The sequence below is a fragment of the Chlamydotis macqueenii genome, chromosome 7, assembly GCF_036417535.1.
Source record: "Chlamydotis macqueenii isolate bChlMac1 chromosome 7, bChlMac1.mat, whole genome shotgun sequence".
Classification (NCBI taxonomy): domain Eukaryota; kingdom Metazoa; phylum Chordata; class Aves; order Otidiformes; family Otididae; genus Chlamydotis; species Chlamydotis macqueenii.
Genome location: NC_141562.1, coordinates 40,010,697 through 40,029,686, shown reverse-complemented (window position 1 = coordinate 40,029,686; position 18,990 = coordinate 40,010,697). Strand labels below are relative to the sequence as shown.

General features: G+C 35.5%; 1 protein-coding gene across 1 annotated transcript in view; it reads left to right on the top strand.

Moving 5' to 3' along the window:
* CFAP46 (cilia and flagella associated protein 46) overlaps positions 1–18,990 on the top strand; it is a 93,539-nt gene that overhangs the window by 9,777 nt on the left and 64,772 nt on the right. The window contains exons 6-15 of the mRNA XM_086752003.1: positions 2,464–2,587; positions 3,613–3,707; positions 4,542–4,649; positions 5,612–5,711; positions 8,616–8,714; positions 10,100–10,290; positions 12,299–12,527; positions 13,735–13,855; positions 17,358–17,481; positions 18,391–18,521. Of these exons, the coding sequence (XP_086608129.1) occupies positions 2,464–2,587; positions 3,613–3,707; positions 4,542–4,649; positions 5,612–5,711; positions 8,616–8,714; positions 10,100–10,290; positions 12,299–12,527; positions 13,735–13,855; positions 17,358–17,481; positions 18,391–18,521 (1,322 nt within the window). The remainder of the gene's footprint in view (positions 1–2,463; positions 2,588–3,612; positions 3,708–4,541; positions 4,650–5,611; positions 5,712–8,615; positions 8,715–10,099; positions 10,291–12,298; positions 12,528–13,734; positions 13,856–17,357; positions 17,482–18,390; positions 18,522–18,990) is intronic.

Sequence of the window (18,990 nt, the reverse complement as noted above, 5' to 3'; positions counted from 1 at the left end):
TCTTTCTGGAAATTAATGAAGGGAAATAGAATGTTATTTGAGAGTTAAACTTCCCAACAAGGTGAATTCACAGAATGTCTTTGTTTTATGCAAAAAATTTAAAATTAAAAGTCTAATGATTTTTAGGGATGATATTAGTAATCTAGGGTTGCATAAAAATGCCTTCCACATTTATGTCTGTTGTAAATGAAATTTGTCAGCCAATTTCCTGGTTTATTTAGGAAATATATAGGTTTTTCTGCATGCATACTCTTCAGAAGTGTATATAGTGTAACTTGCATGGAATTAAATGATTCTAGTCAGAATCTTTAGCAGTTGATACTTCACTGAAGACAATTTACAGTGAAGAACATTGTAGTTACTTTCCTCATGTCAAGCACAACTGAAAGTCCTTATTGCTTGTGTAAGGAAATGAAAAATGCAACCTGGTTAAATGTAATTTTAAAAGATAGATGCAAATACAGAGTTTTTAAATAGACGTGTAAGTTGTTACTTTCTGATATAGCTGCTGGGTTTTAAGTAACTGAATAAAGTAATACTTTTTGATACATGGCCTTTAAATACCTTTTTCCGTAATGAGAATAGCAGAAAGGTACATGTTAGTGTATTATACAATATGCTTAAATAATTATCAGTGTATCTATTGAAAATTTCCTTGTTTGTTTGGGCTGTGTATGAGTGGTCTCAATCTAACTTCCCATTGCCTGTTGAATGGTGTATGTACAGTAACACCCACACTTATTTTTTAGACATAATCAGTGGATTGTTCAGATGGTGGAATTAATTATTTTTTTAATATATATTTAAACATGGTCATGTCTGCTAAAAAAAAAATGTGTGAAGGAGTTTTCTTCAGGCAGAGTAGAGGGTTTTAGCAAAATAGTATTGGAAACTTTTCCTAGAAGGTGCAGGATCCTAGTTAAAAGATTAGTTTTCCTTTAATTCTTTAGAATGTGAGAGCCTTTGACAATGAAGGTTGCCTAAATTGCTTGAGTTAACAGTCCTAGGTTACAACAAAACATACGTTTTCTCAGTGTAAGGCCCCTGGTTCTGCCGTCTTCACAGAACAGTTGAGACTGTGTTAAGATCACCTAGTCCAACCCTCCTGCTCAAGCATTTTAGTACAATATAGTTGATAGTTGTTGAGAGCAGTGTGTCTTTGTTTTATGGAGTGGGTACATCTATTTGAGGCTGATACTGACTTATTTTGAGGGTATAATTGTATAAAGTATGTGTGTGCCCAGATTATTGTATCATTTAGATTAAACTTAACTGAAACACTTAAATGATTCATTACTTGACTTAGATGAGAAGTGAAGTTGTGGTTTTAGAATCCATTTCCATTGGAAAAGACTTTTAAGATCATCAAGTCCAACCGTTAACCTAGCACTGCCAAGTCCACCACTAAGCCATGCCCCTAAGCACCTCATCTGCACATCTTTTAATCACCTCCAGGGATGGCGACTCCACCACCTCCATGGACAGCCTGTTCCAGCTTGACAACCCTTTTAGTGAAGACATTTTTCCTAATATCCAATCTAAACCTCCCCTGGCACAACCTGAGGCCGATTCCTCTCTTCCTACCACTTGTCACATCGAAAAGAAACCGACCCCCACCTCACTACACCCTCCTTTCAGGCAGTTGTAGAGAGCCGTGAGGTCTCCCCTCAGCCTGCTTTTCTCCAGGCTAAACAACCCCAGTTCCCGCAGCCGCTCCTCACGGGACTTGTGCTCCAGAGCCCTCACCAGCTTTGTTGCTCTTCTTTGCGTGTGCTCTGGTACCTCAGTGGCTTTCTCGTAGTGAGGGGCCCAAAACTGCACATGGTATTCGAGGTGTGGCCTCACCAGTGCCGAGTACAGGGGGACAATCACTGCCCTACTCCTGCTGGCCACAGTATCTCTGTTTTGTTTGTTAAGTTTTTCTAAAATAAATCCAAATTTTAAAGCATCTAAACTGATAGTATCTGATTTTTCATGGAATCACAGGCTCTTTTTCAGTTAAATCAGATAAAGTATTGAAAATCCAGTAGATACATGTTGCAATTCCCAACATGAATGGTTTTCTTCTGCTAGATGGCTTTGAAATACTAGCCTTTCTAGTAGTTACTGGAGACTCTTAGAATACATCTCACAGAAACTTTTTCTCACACAACTTCAGATAATTAATTGTTTTAATTCCAGGTGTCCTGTTGAGAAAAGTTTTCACAAAAAGTCTCCTTTTCCAATATTATTTTTGTGATCTGCAATAAACATATGTTAACTGCTGTATATCTCTGGAAGAAACAAAGATGTAGAAGTTAGAGGAGCTCTTTTGTTTTGAGTCAGTGCTTTATAGCATTAATTGCTTGTGCTGCGTTTAGGAGTGATACCTTGAATATAAATAGTCTCTTGAAATAATATAAATAAGAATTATTTCAGAAAGTGTTAATAAATCTTTAATAGAAATATTTATTTGATCTGCAGAAGTTTGCTTGAGTGCTTCCTTGATGCTTCAAAACTGAAAGAAGCAAGAGAATTTTCATCTACTACAGCAATCTTTATCAAGGAAAATGTTCCAGATAAATACTCTCAAATATTTTCTCTAATGGTAATGCTGTAAAATATCTTAAACTCCCAGTAAGACAGAAGCTTTCTCTATGTTTCATAAGATCATAGTTATAATTGTTAAATATGTTATTTCCTTCATTTAAATTTTGTGAGCTACTAAATGATACAGTAGATATGCAGAGATTTTTACAATTTGTATGTTTTTGATACTATAAGCTAAAGAGCTTCCTGCTGTTTGTGTTATTTTAATACAAAGTAATATCATTGGGATAAGTGTTGCTAAATCTAAAAATTCTGTTTGGAAATAATTACTACTAACACAGAAGAATCAGTGGGTGCAACTTAACCTGCCTTATGCCATTGAGGGCATACTTAGCATCTGTTGACTTTTCTCATGCTGGTATACACTTAAATGACTCAACGTGAACCCTATAAACGGTTCTGAGAATCAGAGCATGTGATAGAAGTTCACATATCTTGCATACCCATAATTTGGGAACTAAGAGGGTGAAGACAAATGTAGCAAAAGCAGAAATAGGGAAATAAAACTTGGAAGTTGAATGCAGTCATATTTGCTCTCATTCTGCTACACCCTCTGTTGTCTTCTTCTGTCCACTCCCAATCATTGCATTGCAAAAGTGTATGTTTATAATATAAAGTTCTCTCACATTTGAATTAAGAGAACCAATATACAACCTTCCAGAGATGCAATATTAACGAAGGAGTAACATTTAGGCAGAATGACTTTTGTGTTTTTTAGAGGTAATGTTGAGCAAAGCTATTTGACAGTGGCCTTAAACAGAAGAATAAAGTAGTTCTGTGTTACATGTTTAGATTTCTGCTAATACTTCTTATCCTTACTATGTGAGGATTAGGTCACCTAGCTCTACTAGGTGATTTTTGTGGTATCTGTGCAGAACAACGTAGATTATCGTAGTAGCCTCACTGCCCTTAAAGTCCGATGAAAAGCCCACAGTCGACATACTTGCTTTATTTTAGCCCTGTTGAGTATCTGTCTTTTGTTTGCTTATTTAGTCAATTAATATTTAAATTTTTATTTTATAGGCATATCACAAACTAATGGATATTTCCCAGGTGGAGAAGGAAATACAAAATTCCATCCATTGTTCAGTTATTTATAAAATGCAGATGTTAAAATTGTAAGTATTAAAATGTATCCTTCCACTTCTCCTTTGATGCTTGATATTACGGAAGTAGGGTCAACTTGTGGAATCACATGCCAGTAGAAAAATTTACTGCAAAAATTAGTTTCTCAAAAGGAAAACTGTAATGACAGTTTGGGTAGTAACTGTCAGACCTGTCTAGAGAACAATCTCAGCTGAAAGGTGAGATAGTTCTTTAGGAATGTAGGGAATAGTGTGTCATACAGATATTCTCAGATGAAAGAATTTAAGAAGTTGAAAGACATTTTTATATCCACCGGATTGCAGTTCGGTACATAAGTTGTGTATAAGAGAGTAAAGAGGAAGTGGGGAATCACACCTAAAATATAATGCATGAATCGCAAGGATGGGAAGCATAACTTTTTAATTTTTAAAGGCATAAACCAATTTTGAAAATTAGGCTTCATAACAAAAGCTCATAATTCTCTTTTCAGTGTTTCAACGCTTCCCCATGTTAGAAGTATTAATTCTTTTCTTAGTAACAGTGGATTAATTTATGTTGATATTAGAGGAAAGGAGTTTTGTACACCATTTTTCTTTGCTTCTGGAATAAAATTTACTCTCTGAAATATCAATTCTTATGCTGGAATGTTCTTTGTGCTTCGTATCTGTCTCCAAGTAACTTGGTGTGCTGAAGTCGGTTTTGTTGACTTGATTCTTTAATTTTTTTTTTGATACTTGAAAATCCAGATGTCTCACTCATAGATTGAACTAAGAGCCATCCATTCTAAAGTTAGGAGAGTTATGTCAAATTTTTAATGCAATAATGTTTCTTGTGAAAAATTATGATCAATTCTTAATATATTGCAGGCAGTGGGACACAAATGAATTTCCAAGTGATGCCACCGCAGATCTGAATTCTGTATATGTACTTTTGAAACAATACGATGTACCTCCATCATCTGTTCTCAGTGTGAAGTGAGTTTTACTTGTCACAGCCCCATGAAAGTTGATGCTGAAGCTGATCCTGCTTCCCCTGAAGTCTGTGAAAATTCCTGTTGACCTTGAAAAGAGCAAACTTGTACTTGGTTATAATAATTTGTGTTGCGTTGATGCTTAGGTTATCTTAAAAAAAGACAAAGGTTCTATTAGGCTGTATTAAAGAACCCAGGATTAAATATCTTCTTTCCTTATAGCTGTTTGTATAACAGTTTCTTGATAAAGAGATTTGTGAAGCGTCTTGGAACTGACAAGTGCTTTTTAGACTTTAGTTCATTTTTAACTTTTCTCGAGGCCCTTCCCAATTCTTCGTCATAATTTTGAAATGCAGACTAAACAGAACTCTCTATTCCAGTAGTTATATCACCATTGTTACATATGGAAGTACATTTTTACTCGTTAAGGTCAATCTTCTTTGATATTCAAGTATTTCATTACTACTTCTATCTTAGACGGTACACTATGCTCATTTGGTTATTTACAGAGATCCAAACATTTCAAACACAGTCTCCTACTGTGTGTGTTCTGTGTTCTTAGTTCCTAAAATGGACTCATGGATTTGACTGTTCTAAGTTGTGTGCCAGTTGACGACTGTGTATTTACAGAATTACTTGCAGTCTTCGTTTAGTATTTCACCATCTTGGTGCTGCATACATTTTGTTCTGTGTTTCTTATGTTCTTCAGGAACCGTTTGTGCAAGACTATAGTAGAAGTATAGTATTTTCCATAAACACATGTATTTTTCATGTAGCCAACTTTAATCTTTTTCCTTTGTCCTTGTTAACTTTGAGCTTTACTAATATAATTACATGTCCTCTAATATTCAGATGACTTCAAGGTTTTTGGATGTATTGCACAAAGTTACTTTCATATAGTGTTTTTCTAATTCTGTAAAAGAGCAATATCAGATTCTCTGAAGTGATGTTTTTATATTTTTGAAGGATTCCTTTGATTCTGGAATTAGCTCGTTTTTCTATGAAAGTAGACTACATTAAGCTTGCATATGACTGTATACTTGATTTGAAGAGAGCTGGGATTACTGTAAGTATTAATATTAATTACAGTGGGGTTTTTTTTTGTTTTGGGGGTTTTTTGGTTTGGTTTTTTTTTGTTTTTTGGTGTGTGGTTTTTTTTTTTTTTTTTTTTTTTACATGCCCCTCTGTGATTATACTTTAAGGTTCTGGGTGCCTCTGTCCATCTCTGTATTGTTTATATATTCGTTAATATAAGTAATTACTTGGATAAGGGATCTGGTCCTAAACTAGAGAGAAGATGTAAGGTCAGAAGGTAGGGTATAGGTAGAATAGGGTAATTAGCAGTGCAGTTAGTTTTGGCAAATAAATGTGGAACAGTTTGATTGGAAGTTAAATGCTGCCTGCAGGTTTTGAGGATTTAAGCAGTTTACCTGTTGAGATTGTAATCGGTCACCAAGATGTATGCTCTAAAAGCAGTTAATGTTACCGATGTTCACTTTATGAGTACAATATCAACCTTGCAGAACTGTATATGCTGATTTTGATGAGGAGAAAACAGAGGATTTGTCTGGAGCATGATTAGGGGACTGATGGAAGGAGGAGTTCAAAAAAAGCTTGCCAAAAAAAAAGCCCCAAAGTTGTTATTGTTTCTGGAAAGTAGAACTTCAGCAGTATAGTTCTGTCATCGGAGTGAGAAATCCAAAGACATTGTGCCACAAACTGCACGCCGTAATCCTTTCCTTTGTGTGGATCTTCTCTGATAGTGTTTGTTCCTATACATTTCCCAGTTTCTTTTAGTAGGAATGGTTAATTTTCCAGCAAACTATTATTTGATTTGTTATTTACTAACATTTAATAATTTTTACTCTTCTGTAGCATTTTTATTATAATGTTACTGTAGGGGTATTCTTAGATTAAAATTTTGTGTCATCTCCCTAATAACTGATCATTCAATGTGTATGCACTTTTTGATTGTTACATCGAGCTGGCTCTGAAATTAGTTTTTTCTGTTCCTTCCTTGTTATCATGGTTGAATCCAAGCTGGCAACTAAGCACCACACAGCCACTCACTCACTTGACCGCTGGTGGGATGGGGGAGAGAATTGGAAGGGCTGAAGTGGGCTTATCTCAACTCGTAGGTTGAGATAAAAACAGTTTAATAATTGAAAAGAAATAATAGTAATAATAAATTGTAAGGAAAAGATGAGGAAAAATAGAGAGAAAAAGAAAATCCAAGAGAAGTGATGCAAATGAAGACAATTGCCCACCACCAACCGACCAATGTCCAGCCAGTCCCTGAGCAATGGTCTTCCCACTAACCTTCTCCTCCAGTTTTATTGCTGAGCATGGTGTCATATGGTCTGGAGTGTCCCCATGTTCGGTTGGGGTCAACTGTCCCAGCTGTGTCCCCTCCCAGCTTCTTGTGCACCCCCCGCTTGCTTTCTGGGAGGGCAGCATGGGGAGCAGAAAAGGCCTTGAGGTTGTGCAAGCACTGCTCAGCAGTAACTGGCAAATCCCTGTGTTATCAACTCTGTTTTCAGCACTCATCCAAAACATAGCCGCATACAAGCTGCCTTGGAGAAAACCAACTCTATCCCAGCCAAAACAAGTACACCCGTTGAGAAACAGAACTGTTCGTCACTGTATTCAGAAAATCAGTGTGTTTTACAGATACAAAAATGTATGAAAAAGTGCTTGGTTGTGTTGTGATCCCCTGAGTAATTTTTTATTTATCTGAAATGTGCATGTAAGGAAATGTAAGTGGCAAATACTCCCAAAATGTATTTCAAAATGTATTTCTAAATTTCTGTTGTAATGATCCTACCTTGAGTTACTTGTAAATTTTACATATCCTCACTGAATTTTTTTTTTATTCCAAGTGTCTGCTTCAGGCCTGGGGTTTTTTTTGTGAAAATTTCCCGTAAGTCTAAAATCATACACAATTCCATAGCATTCCACTGTGTTTAAAGATGTGTTTAAATCCCCTGGATCAACGATTCACAGGGATTTAGTTCGAGTATTTGTATAGACAGTAATAGCAAATACCCATTCTGTGGCAGAAGTAGAGAAGCCTTTCTTCTATTTCAGCCTTCTCTTCTCCCTTAGAGTTAGTGAGTGTTTAAGTGATCATCTTCAGATTTCCTGGTATCGTTTTGACAGTGACCTCTTCATGGTAGAGTGAGAGAAATCTATGTCAAGTTCCATTTCCTTGGCATTTGCCAAATACTGACAGATTTCTCAGACATAACGTGAGTTCTTTGTCTCTATTTGTCATTACATGATAGTGGCAGTTCTACATTTATCTTAAGTTTGTCAAGATTGCATCTGTTTTCTAATCATGGGGATGTTAAATTAACAAAGGTCATGCTGAGTGATATGATAACAGTTCATAATGAATGATGAATGGAGATGCTGTCTGACTTTCCCCGCTGCACCATATGAAACCAAATACTAAGTGTCTTAGATGATCCATACATGTAATTTGTATAATTTAAGAGCCAGATCTTTCCTGAGGTGTTAAAAATCTAACCTCTTTTTTTTTTCACTTAAAAGTTGCGCTAGCCGTCAAGATGAATCCTTTCTGTCTTGACTACTTCTCATTTATTCCAAGCATATACCTTTTTGGTAACATCAGTGAGCAAGAATCTACTAGAACTGAAATCAAAGTACAGCATAGGAAAAATCAAGTGTACACTGGTTTTCTTATTGCAAAGTCTGGCGATGAACAACTTTAAAAATCCTGGTAAAGTTACCTTGCAGCTTTGGCTTAGTATAAAGTAAAACAACAAATTCTACTCCTTTTTTATTGTTTCAGTTAATTAGCTAGTGTAGTGGGATTTTCAGTAAGAAATACAGTACTGTATTAGTGTAATTGTATGGGTTTAATCCTTATGTTACTTTTTAATGATTAACATGAAATTATTAAAAATTAATTATTAAAATCAGCATTTTGTATATTGATATTTCTTAGGAGCAAGGGAAACTTATTGAAATAGAATGTCTGGAGTATGAATATGAAATTAAAAAAAATGGCACTAAAGTTGTGACTTATACCAAAGGAGTTGTTGAGGTATGTTCTTTTAATATTAACTTTGAGAGAAAAGTAAAAGTTTTAATTTGTCGAACATGGAAAATTGCATTGGATTTGTGTCTCTTAATTACTTTATACTGATCAGAAATTCTTTTAAACTTTATATTCTTTCTGATTGAGCTGTCAAGAAGAAAAGAAAATATAAACAACAGTTGTACATTCCTCCCTTAAGTCTTCTGTCTGACTGTAAAGGTTCGTAATACATTACTTTACAAGAGTAAAGATGGTAGTATTGAGGCATGCAAAGGCAACACTTCCTTGTTTTCATATTTTCCATTTATGGGAAGTGTTTTCATAGAATATCTCTAGTTGGAAGGGACCCATAAGGATCACTGAGTCCAGCTCAACTATTATTGCATGTTATGGGCGAGCTCGTACAAATCTGTATGTCAGAGAAATGCAGATTATTCCTGATAAATTGTCACATTGGGGAGGATTTTCTTAGATTTCTGTAGTCAGTTTACTCAGTTATAATTCAGACCATCAAAAGTAGAAGCCTAAATTGTCAATATTATCAATGGGATTAGATGGACGCTTACGATGAGCAAGTCAGAACAGCTATTAGAGTCACCTAAAGTTCCTAAAATCGAAAGTATGAATATGCTTCATGGATATTAGTGTTATTGCATGAACTTACTCCTGTCTATCACTGTTCTCATTTTGCGCTTCAGAAATTCCATTAATCTTTTGCAATAAAATTGTCATGAATTCCTGATAATATGAAATCCTAGTAATACTGCTTAAATAAAAGTAGACTATTGAGGTATTTAGGTATTTCTAAATGTTCCTACCACAGTGTATGCAATTGGAGAGGTTTTTTGTTTGATTTTTTTTTTTCTTTTTAAAATCAGATAACCTCTAAAAAGAAGTTAATAATTAGCAAATATCTGTTACTGTAGGTAAGGATTTGATTTTAGGTTTAATAGGAGCGAAGTTTAATTCACAGTATGGCAAATTCCATTCATAATACTTTTTTTTTTTTTTTTTTTTCCCCTCTCCTACACTATATTTGTAGCTTAGTATAAAATTCAGTGTAAGTCTTCTGAATTCACAAATATTTCACAATTATGAATTTTTCACAATTATCAATTTCTGTTTATCGTAAGAAAGGGGAATAGCTGACAGACTTCTGCCGGAAATGTGTAATAGCAGCATGGAGTACCTGAAAGAAATACACCTTAGTTATCAATGTCTATTAAAACTCAACTTTTTAGTAAATGATTTATTTAAAAAAATTTCTGAAGTCTGCTGGCTGAGAGACTGCCTTCTATCGGAAACAGCCGTAAGAGTAACATTTGGAAGAATATATAAGAAGTTGTATTAATTAAATGCAATATATGCTAATTAATTTTTCTTTTATGTAGGCTCAGCTGGAGTTGATAAAAAATCTTGAGTTAACCTTAAAACGTGCAATTCAATTGGGAGATCCTAATGTTATTCAGGTTGTTTGTACAACGCAGTGGAATCTGTGCTTGCCACTGCTTCAACACAATTTGCATCAACACGTGCGAAAGCCATTGATATCAGTTGCTGATGTCCTTGAAGAGATTGATAGGTAACTTTCTATGCTGTGTACTTTTTTTTGTTTGTTACTTTAAAAGGTCTAATGACTGAGCATCAAATTCATTTAAAAGCTCAAGCTCTATGATGTGTCTCTGAAAATTTTCCACTAGCTTGTAATAAATTAATCTCTGTGTGTTGTATACGTTTCCTCGTTAATAATTTAAGTATAGATTCCTTTAAGGCAAAATCTCACACTGTTTACTGGCCTATAGCAAATAGTGAAGTTTGTTAGGAACTGAAAAATACTACAGTTAATAAAAATTACATGAGAAAATTCCAAAGTTGCAGTATGAGTAAATGTGTTGGAATGTGATTTAGATTCTTGTATTAACATCACTTCTGTTGGTTAAAAACATGCAGTTAAAAAACTTTTGAAAAACATCACAGCTTCTGTATAACACATCAAATAGGACACTTCTTGCAAGATACTGTTTTTCTATTGTCTTTTTATTTGAAAAACCTACTGTATTAAGAAAATTTATAATTTTTTAGATGTATTCTTCTGTTTGCTGTTGTGCTTTACTTAACCTTAGGCACCTAAATAGCCTCACCTTTTTTGTTAGTTTGGGTGGAACAAATAAAGCTTAGCATGTGGTACTTAATGAAGTTTGGACCTATGCATAGGCCGACTACTAAGAATGAGTATCATCATTTTTATAGTAGAGCTAGTTACAATTGACATAATCTTCATTTGAGCAGAACAGTAGCTGCTTTCTAATAAAAATATTACAGAGGAAGGTGAGGAATATTTTTTTCAGTGTTTTTAAAATGTAATTTTTTAGTTGTGTAAAGAGGAAACAAGCCTGAATAAGCAGATATACACGTCTAAAAGGACTATATTGTATTACTCTACTGTTATTCAAGTATTTCTTAATGCTTTCCGTATAAAGAGTGCAGTGTCAGCCCATGTGACTTTGATATTTATACTAAATGTCAGTAACAACAATTTCTCTCTGAAAGGTTGCAGATTAGGTTTTAGAGGGGTTAGGGTTTTGCCTTTTGTTATCCCTATACTCCTAACAATCCAGTAGACTCAACCTCAGCTCTGAGGTGGTGCTGTCACTAGAGGCTGAATGAAGCTGCTTGTCCCTCTTGATTTGCCTGCCTTCATTTTTGTTTTGATTGCGGCATTAATTGTAACTACTTTGGTCAGCAGTAAAAGGGTGATACTTGCTCAGTCAGGTTAGCTCTAACGTGGACGTACGTTAGTTCTTCGGCATGACATTTGATAGCCTTGAAAACCTTCCTTCTGTCCTATTTTTCATAACATTGCTTTCATTTATCTGATTTTTTGTTTTTCTTTCTGGACATAATCTAAGTAGCATGTAGAGCTCACAGCTGTCATGAACAGCTTCCGCAGGCAGATGATGTATAGGGAGCATAGTGTACCCGAGACTGGAGAACATGCAGTCTTTACTGAAAACGTGCTGAGTTCATAGAGTGGTTTCAGCGGTATCTGGGCAAAGATATTGTTTACAGTGAGTGTGTTACACTGATGGTAAGGCGAATCTTTCAAAGTGGTGAGCTAGTACAATCAGGGCTAGATTTTTAGAAGTATTAGCTTCTACTTAAATTTTACGAACAAAGGGTGAAATTGGTGGCCATTTTCCCTTACATCATGCTCTCTTTGGGAGTTTATAAATACTTCTGAAAAATCTGTTCACTTGGTTTGCATACCTAAGTGGTAACTTCAGAGAGGTGCTGAGAAGGAGTTCTGCTTATGCACAAAGATGTGTTAGTCTACAAGATGTGTTGCTTCCTCATGGCTGTGTTTTCTCATGCAGGGTTAATGGAAGTAAAATGCAGTTAAATTTTCTAAGTTATTTCATTAAAAAGACATGACAGTGAAAATGAGAGAGACAAGTAAGTTAAAAAGGGAATATCTATTTTCATACTGGAGTGACTTTTAATTATTGTGTTTCACTTTGGGGTAATTTTTACATCTAAGAATTTCAGTTTGCCTCATTTTAACAGTTTACATGTAAATTTGTATTCCTTAGCATGTTGATTTTGTTGCGTTGCCAAGTTCATATGGAAATAGCTCGTATTGAAGAGGATGAGGATAGAATAGAGGCTGCCGTGGAACATGTGCAAAAAGCTATACGTCTGAACAACAGCGGGCAGTATCAAGAACATCTACGACTGACTCTTAATCGACTTTGTTTATGCACTGTGCTGTATAAGTCACCTGAGCGTCTAGAGGATCAGGCAGTAATGATGGTTGAACAGGTAATTGTGAAGAATAAAGTCAGTAGCTGAAATAGGTTTACTTATTACGTTTTGGGAGAGGAAAGCCAGCTGTTTACTAGAACTGCATATTAGTAGAGTCAGAATCAGCTTGCTTTCAGCAAATTGACGTTGGTTGATTGCCTTGAAAAACTCTCTGGATTTACTTTATAGTGGTCATACTACTTCACGCTCTAAAGATTGCAATGGAGGATTTTTTTCAGTTAGGTTCAAAGCTTTTTTTTTTTTTTTTTGGACGGGAAGAGGAAGTTATTCATTAGTAAAAACATGGTCAAAAAAGAAGCCTGTTCGTAATTGTTAACAATTAGACTTTCATTGCATGGAGCAGCATTTTAATTAACGAGGAAAGCAAGGACCAAATATCTCCACATCCTAGCTGACTTTGAGGTAAATCAGTATTATGTCACACTTACAAATGTCGCTAAATAATAAAATCTGAAGTCTCAATGTAGTCGTTGTCAAGAGTTATTGCATCTAAATCTGTTGTGGTGCCTCAGCACCTGAACAAAAATCATATTGTCAGCTGATTGTTAGATGGCTAAAAGAAATTTCAACAGTACACCATTTTGGGATATTCTCAGAAATTAAGATGTATTCAGAGAACCAAAAATCAGTACTGGAAAGCTGCTGGTGAGTTGATATGTCTGTTGTTAAGATAAAGAAAAATGAAGATTTTTTTTTTAATCTAGTTTTAATGCTTTTCCATCCAAGGTTACAGTGTTTAATTATTATTTTTAAAAAAGCAATTACACCTTCTCTGACTTTGACTAATTTTGAGTGGACTAGGGATTTTTTCTGTTTTATAGCAATTCCTAGTTATTGCACAACCAATACGTTATTGTTGGTTTCTAAATAAATACTGTTCTTTAGTTAAGAAAGTATAGCATAATGACAGGTTACACATGGAGGAATATGCTGTAAAGATCCATGAGGACCACGAGCAGTGCTTTGTATTCAGTTGTCCTTGACACATTCATGTCAAGATCAACGAAAGTTCCACAGTCACTTTCAACAACAATAATACTGCAGGATGATGTGTAAGATATATGAAGATACACAATTCCTATAGGTATTTTTTTAGTACCAAGTTCTATGATCTGCATTCTGTCATGTTTAGTAAATAAGATACATGAGTAGGAGTATAGTAAAAATGAACCTTATAACAACTACGTTTTTTTTCTTTATGTAGGCTAAAAGGGGAAAGCAGATGGATAATGTGAGGAAAAAGAGGTCCCTTCTGGTAAACGCAGGTCTTGCACTAGCTCCTGGTTCATTTCAAGTAGTCCTTGACAGTGAAAATGCATCTAAAGGTAATTATGTGTGTGTGACTAAAAGTTACTACATTTGACTTTGACTGCTTTGCACGGTCTTAAAGCTTGGACTTAACATCGAGTGGCAACATGTAGAGCATATTGTAGTGCAGGTGAAGTGACAGTTCTGCTGAATCCTGTGGCAGAGCTCTTGTCGATTTCATAAGGGATCTAAGATTTATATTGTGATACTGGAAGAGGAAATGTTATTGTTTTCCCTTCTGAATGAATCTTATTGTTGTGCTGTAGTGTGCTGTAAGTTGTGCTGTAATTTTATTTTTACTCTGTGCAATTCCTGAATGTTCTTACCCAAGGTCAGTTTTAAATGGTATTTTCAGAAGTTTCACCTCATAATGTTCTGTGTTAATTGCATACAATATTGGAGATTCATTCTATATTGTAATTGCCTTTCTATTCCAAAATCTTGCTTTTGAGAGATTGGGTTTTGCACAGAGATATAGGCATGAATTCTTTATTTACTTTCTGAAAAGTGGATCATAAATAGACATGTTCCTTATGCCACAAACAGCTTCAGTTTGTGACTATACAGCCTGTTGTTGAAAAAGAGTAGATAGGGAACAGACTTTTCCAGATTGCTTGAACTGTTCTATCTTAACACGCCAATAAAGCAAGTGTGTGACTAATTTAACTTGGAGAGAGCTTATGCTGGAGGAAGGGAATGCTACAGAAGGAGTCTTGTAGCTTCCAAAGCAGCTTGTTCTTGCTGTGGAAGGCCATGCAGTTCTCTCAGCCAGGCCAAAATGTTTACCTTGCCTATTCTAATTTCAGAGTTCGTCAACTGATGACTTACTTGTAAGAGTGTTATTTACAGAATCAACAATCCCACCTTGTGCAGTGCATTTAAGTATGTGAAAATGATTTTGTTAAAAAACTTTTTCATACATTATTTAAGGTGATAAAACGCATTATATTTGTGCAATGAAGAGAATCAAAAGCATGCATGTAGTTCTACTTACTCTTGAATTTTGAGTTGACAACTGAAAAATTGTATCCAAACTTCTTTAGATTAAATCTTATTGCACATTAGCCTTTCAAGACAAGCCATTAAAATGAGTGAGATTATCACAATATTACAATTATTACAATACACTATTATTTACATGGACCAGTTTGGGAGGGGGCCAGAGGAGGCCACGCAGATGCTGAGAGGGCTGGAGCAGCTCTGCTGTGAGGCCAGGCTGAGAGAGCTGGGGCTGCTCAGCCTGGAGAAGAGGAGGCTCCGGGGAGACCTTAGAGCGGCCTCCCAGTGCATAAAGGGGGCCTACAGGAACGATGGGGAGAGGCTGTTCAGTAGGGCCTGTTGTGACATGAGGAGGGTTCATGGTTTTAAAATAGAGGGAGGTAGATTTAGATTAGATAATAGGAAAAAATATTTTACACTGAGGGTGGTGGAGCACTGTCCCAGGCTGCCCAGAGAGGCGGTGGATGCCCCATCCCTGGAAACATTCCAGGCCGGGTTGGACAGGGCTCTGAGCAACCTGATCTGGTTGGAGATGTCCCTGTTACTTGCAGGGGGCTTGGACTGGATGACTGGTTTGAAGGTCCCTTCCAACCCTAATCGTTCTGTGATTCTATACTTTCTATCTGTTGACACAACATTTTGTAAAATTTTGTTTTTAAAGAGTTCAGTTGTTCACGAGGCTGTTATCCGAAGAGTGAGGTTTTTACTTTTTCTATGCCGCTTAACTTTGCAACAGACTTAAACATGTTTATTGAAGGAATAAGAAAATATGTATGCAACTGTATTACTAAAATATACATAGGACAGGACATAAGATTTGTAGGGTTATTTTTTTCTTTTAAGTTGCATAAGTAAGTGTGCATCAACGTTTCATTCTTTTTTGAGGTATATGCTGGCCTAATTTAGTGAGAGCTGTACCCATAGATCCAGAGTACAGTGTACTTTCTAAATCCACAATTCTTTATTCTGCAATTTTACATCATATTACTGTCATTATGTGATGTATTGAACAATTTCTGTTAGTTTATCTCTGTGTATAGGGTAGGTAACACAGCCTTATCATATGCTGTATAATGCATTGCAAAATATTTTTAACAAGAAAGTTAAGACACTATACCCTCCTTTTTTCTTTGTGAGTGAATGTACATGAACCTGCTTATATATATATTTTAAAGCCAGAAATACTTTATATGTATTTTTTGAAGATCAAATTAAAACTTAGTCTGCATTATGTTAGGGGCCATCACTTAGATTCAAGTGAATGTACAAACTCGTTGGATTTCTAAGACATAGGGTTACTTATATTCTAATGCAATGCATCTCCTCTATGTCGTTACTCTGCAAATAATAATATCTTTTTGATGTATCTGTACCACTGGAGTAATTTTCTAGCTCAGAGGGCCAGCTTGTTCCTCCCTTGCATCACTTTTTTGTGTTGGTTATTTCTTCAGTTAATATTTTTGACCAATGTCTTGTTGACTAAGTAAAACAAAAGTCAGCATTCTCAAATGAAAACAAAATTAAAAACTTCAATATTGATAGAAAATGTGTTTGTTTAGATAAGCGTTATTAAAATTCAACATGAATGTGAACTTTATATATTACTTCATCCATTTACTCTTGACTGAGGCTAATTAGAGCAATGCACGTCCTGTCAGAAAAGAGATATACTTGAGATATTTGGGGGCCAAACAAGCATAAATCAGGGTGTTTTTTTGTTTTTTTTTTTTGTGGGACAACTATATTTGAAGATACGGGGAAACAGACTAGATGCTGGTGGGGTGTGATTTTTTTTTCATTATCCTGATTTTGGCAGGGATGGAGTTAATTTTCCTCTGAGTAGCCGGAGTGTTTTGGATTTCCTGTGCAAAATATGTTGATAAACACACTGATGATACCAGTTGTTGCTGAAGAGACCAAGGACACTGCTGGGGTTTCCAGGACTTGCTAATGTGCAGTTGCAGGAAACTTGGGAGGGATGCAGACAGAATAATTGACCCAGACTGGCCAAAGAGAGTATTCTGTGCCATAAATGTCATGCCCAGTATATAAATAAGGGTTGCCCGACAAGGGAGCATCGCTCTCTCTACTTTCCTGGCTCCCTCTCGCTCCTTTGCTTGCTGCTCAGTTTTGATTCTGTGATCGCTGTTCGCAATGGGCTGTGTTGGTCACTGGAACATTGGATGGTGAGAAAATCATGCATTGTTCATTCTGTATATTTTAGTATCCTTGTCTTTTGTTGTTATTGTTATTTTCCTTTGCTGTTCTAGAATGAACTGTCTTCATTTCAAACCATGAGTTTTCCTTTCTTCCCAATTCTCTCCCCTATCCCACTGAGGTGGAGGAGGGTGAGTAAGAAACTGTGTGATGACTGGGGCTAAACCACAACATTCATGTTGGTCGGTTGGTTTTGGGAAAGATTGAAAGACTGAAAAAAATGACTGGATTTCAAATGTTTCTGAAAGTAGTTATGAATCAAATTACATACCATTAATGTGGATTTTTTTTTTTTTCCCTAAGTTTCCTCAGGTAAAAGTAGGAGTCAAATAAGCTACCTCTGTGCAAAAGCACAACATCATATTAAAAGCGTGGAGAAAGTTGATGAACATTTGAAACACTTAAAAAATGAAAACGACAGAGAGAGGTAATTACTATAGACAAGAAGCGTCTCTTTTCACGTAGCATAGAAGTATCTAACAGGAACGTTTCTTACTGCAGCTGTTAAATTACTTGATGATACCTTGTAAGAGGCTGAATACTTAGTCAGACCTGGCAAAGCATTTCAACGTGTTTGTCTTAAAAGTTCCATTACGCTCACATACTATGTATAATTGTATTCTTTTGCTGTTTCTAACCCATGCCCTCACATGCACACACAGACTCACCTGTTCTGTTGATATGAACTGAACACACAGAAGAATGAGTGGATTAAGGCTGGAAGTCTGAATAAATTGATGTACAACTGAAACTTTGCTGAAGTGTCTTTTTAGGTCCTTGTACCACATTGCAAGCTACAACTTTTTTGATACAGAAGTGAAGTAGTCCATTCTGAGAGTCAGAAAGATTGATCTGTAGGAAAATCACAGGTTTAATTTTGACTATTTGTATATCATTTTATCATTCTTTATTTAAAAGGAAGCATTTCCCTTTTTTTACTGCACTAAAAATTTATATGGTGAAATTGAAACTAAATTATTTTCTGAAAAATTCTGAATCTAAACTTGTTTTCAAGACTTGACATTCTGAACATCAGTTTTGAAATATTTATTTTATAAGGTAAATAATTAGGAGTGTCACACATGTTTTGGAATTTCAGTGTAGTTACTATTTAAAACAAGAATTTTGTCCCACTGTTGATATGCTGAGGGGATTTTTATTTTTTTTTTTAGCTAATAGAGTAATAGTGTTATCTTTGCTACTGATAAGGAGTCTTCCATTTATTAGATTTAAAATTTTATTTATAATTACCACCATTATTGACATGCTTTTTTGTTGATTCTGAAGTGTAAAAGACAATCGTGCTTATAAAGTAATTCTATGTACGCTTTTGTAGAATTATACTTTGGGCAGATTTGGCAAAAGTTGCACGTAAACAAGAAGTATGGGATGTCTGCCGCGCAGCATGCAGATTTTGTCTTTTGTATGATGATACTTTGTTTAGGAAGGTAACAAAACCTAAAAAAAGTAAGTGAACAAATTATTTTTAATGTTATAAGAAGAACTTTTTCTGCATTTATTAGAGTTACTTGAAGGAGTCAGCCAATATTATGATTTTCTTCCTTCCCATTCCTGAAGTGCCCTGAAACTCTTGTCTGTTGCTGCGTGTTGGCATACATGGAATATTCTTTCTACCTCTGAATCTAGAAATCAGTCCATAAATTTTTCTGTTGAAACCATGCTTTGCTTTCATAAGCGTTTCACCCGTGCTAAAGAAAAGCACTTGTATGAACTACATCTACCTATTTAAGAAAATGGGTTCATTCCCTAATGGTCATCTAGGTCCGTATTATCCATCTTTGTCATACTTAATTACCTGAAAAAGCCAAAGAAAAATGGATTATCAGTCACTTTGTGTGAGGCTCACGTGGTAACATTTTTTTACCCTTTATTCCCTTATTGGTGGTTCCTCTGAGGTATCGAACATTATTTGTGC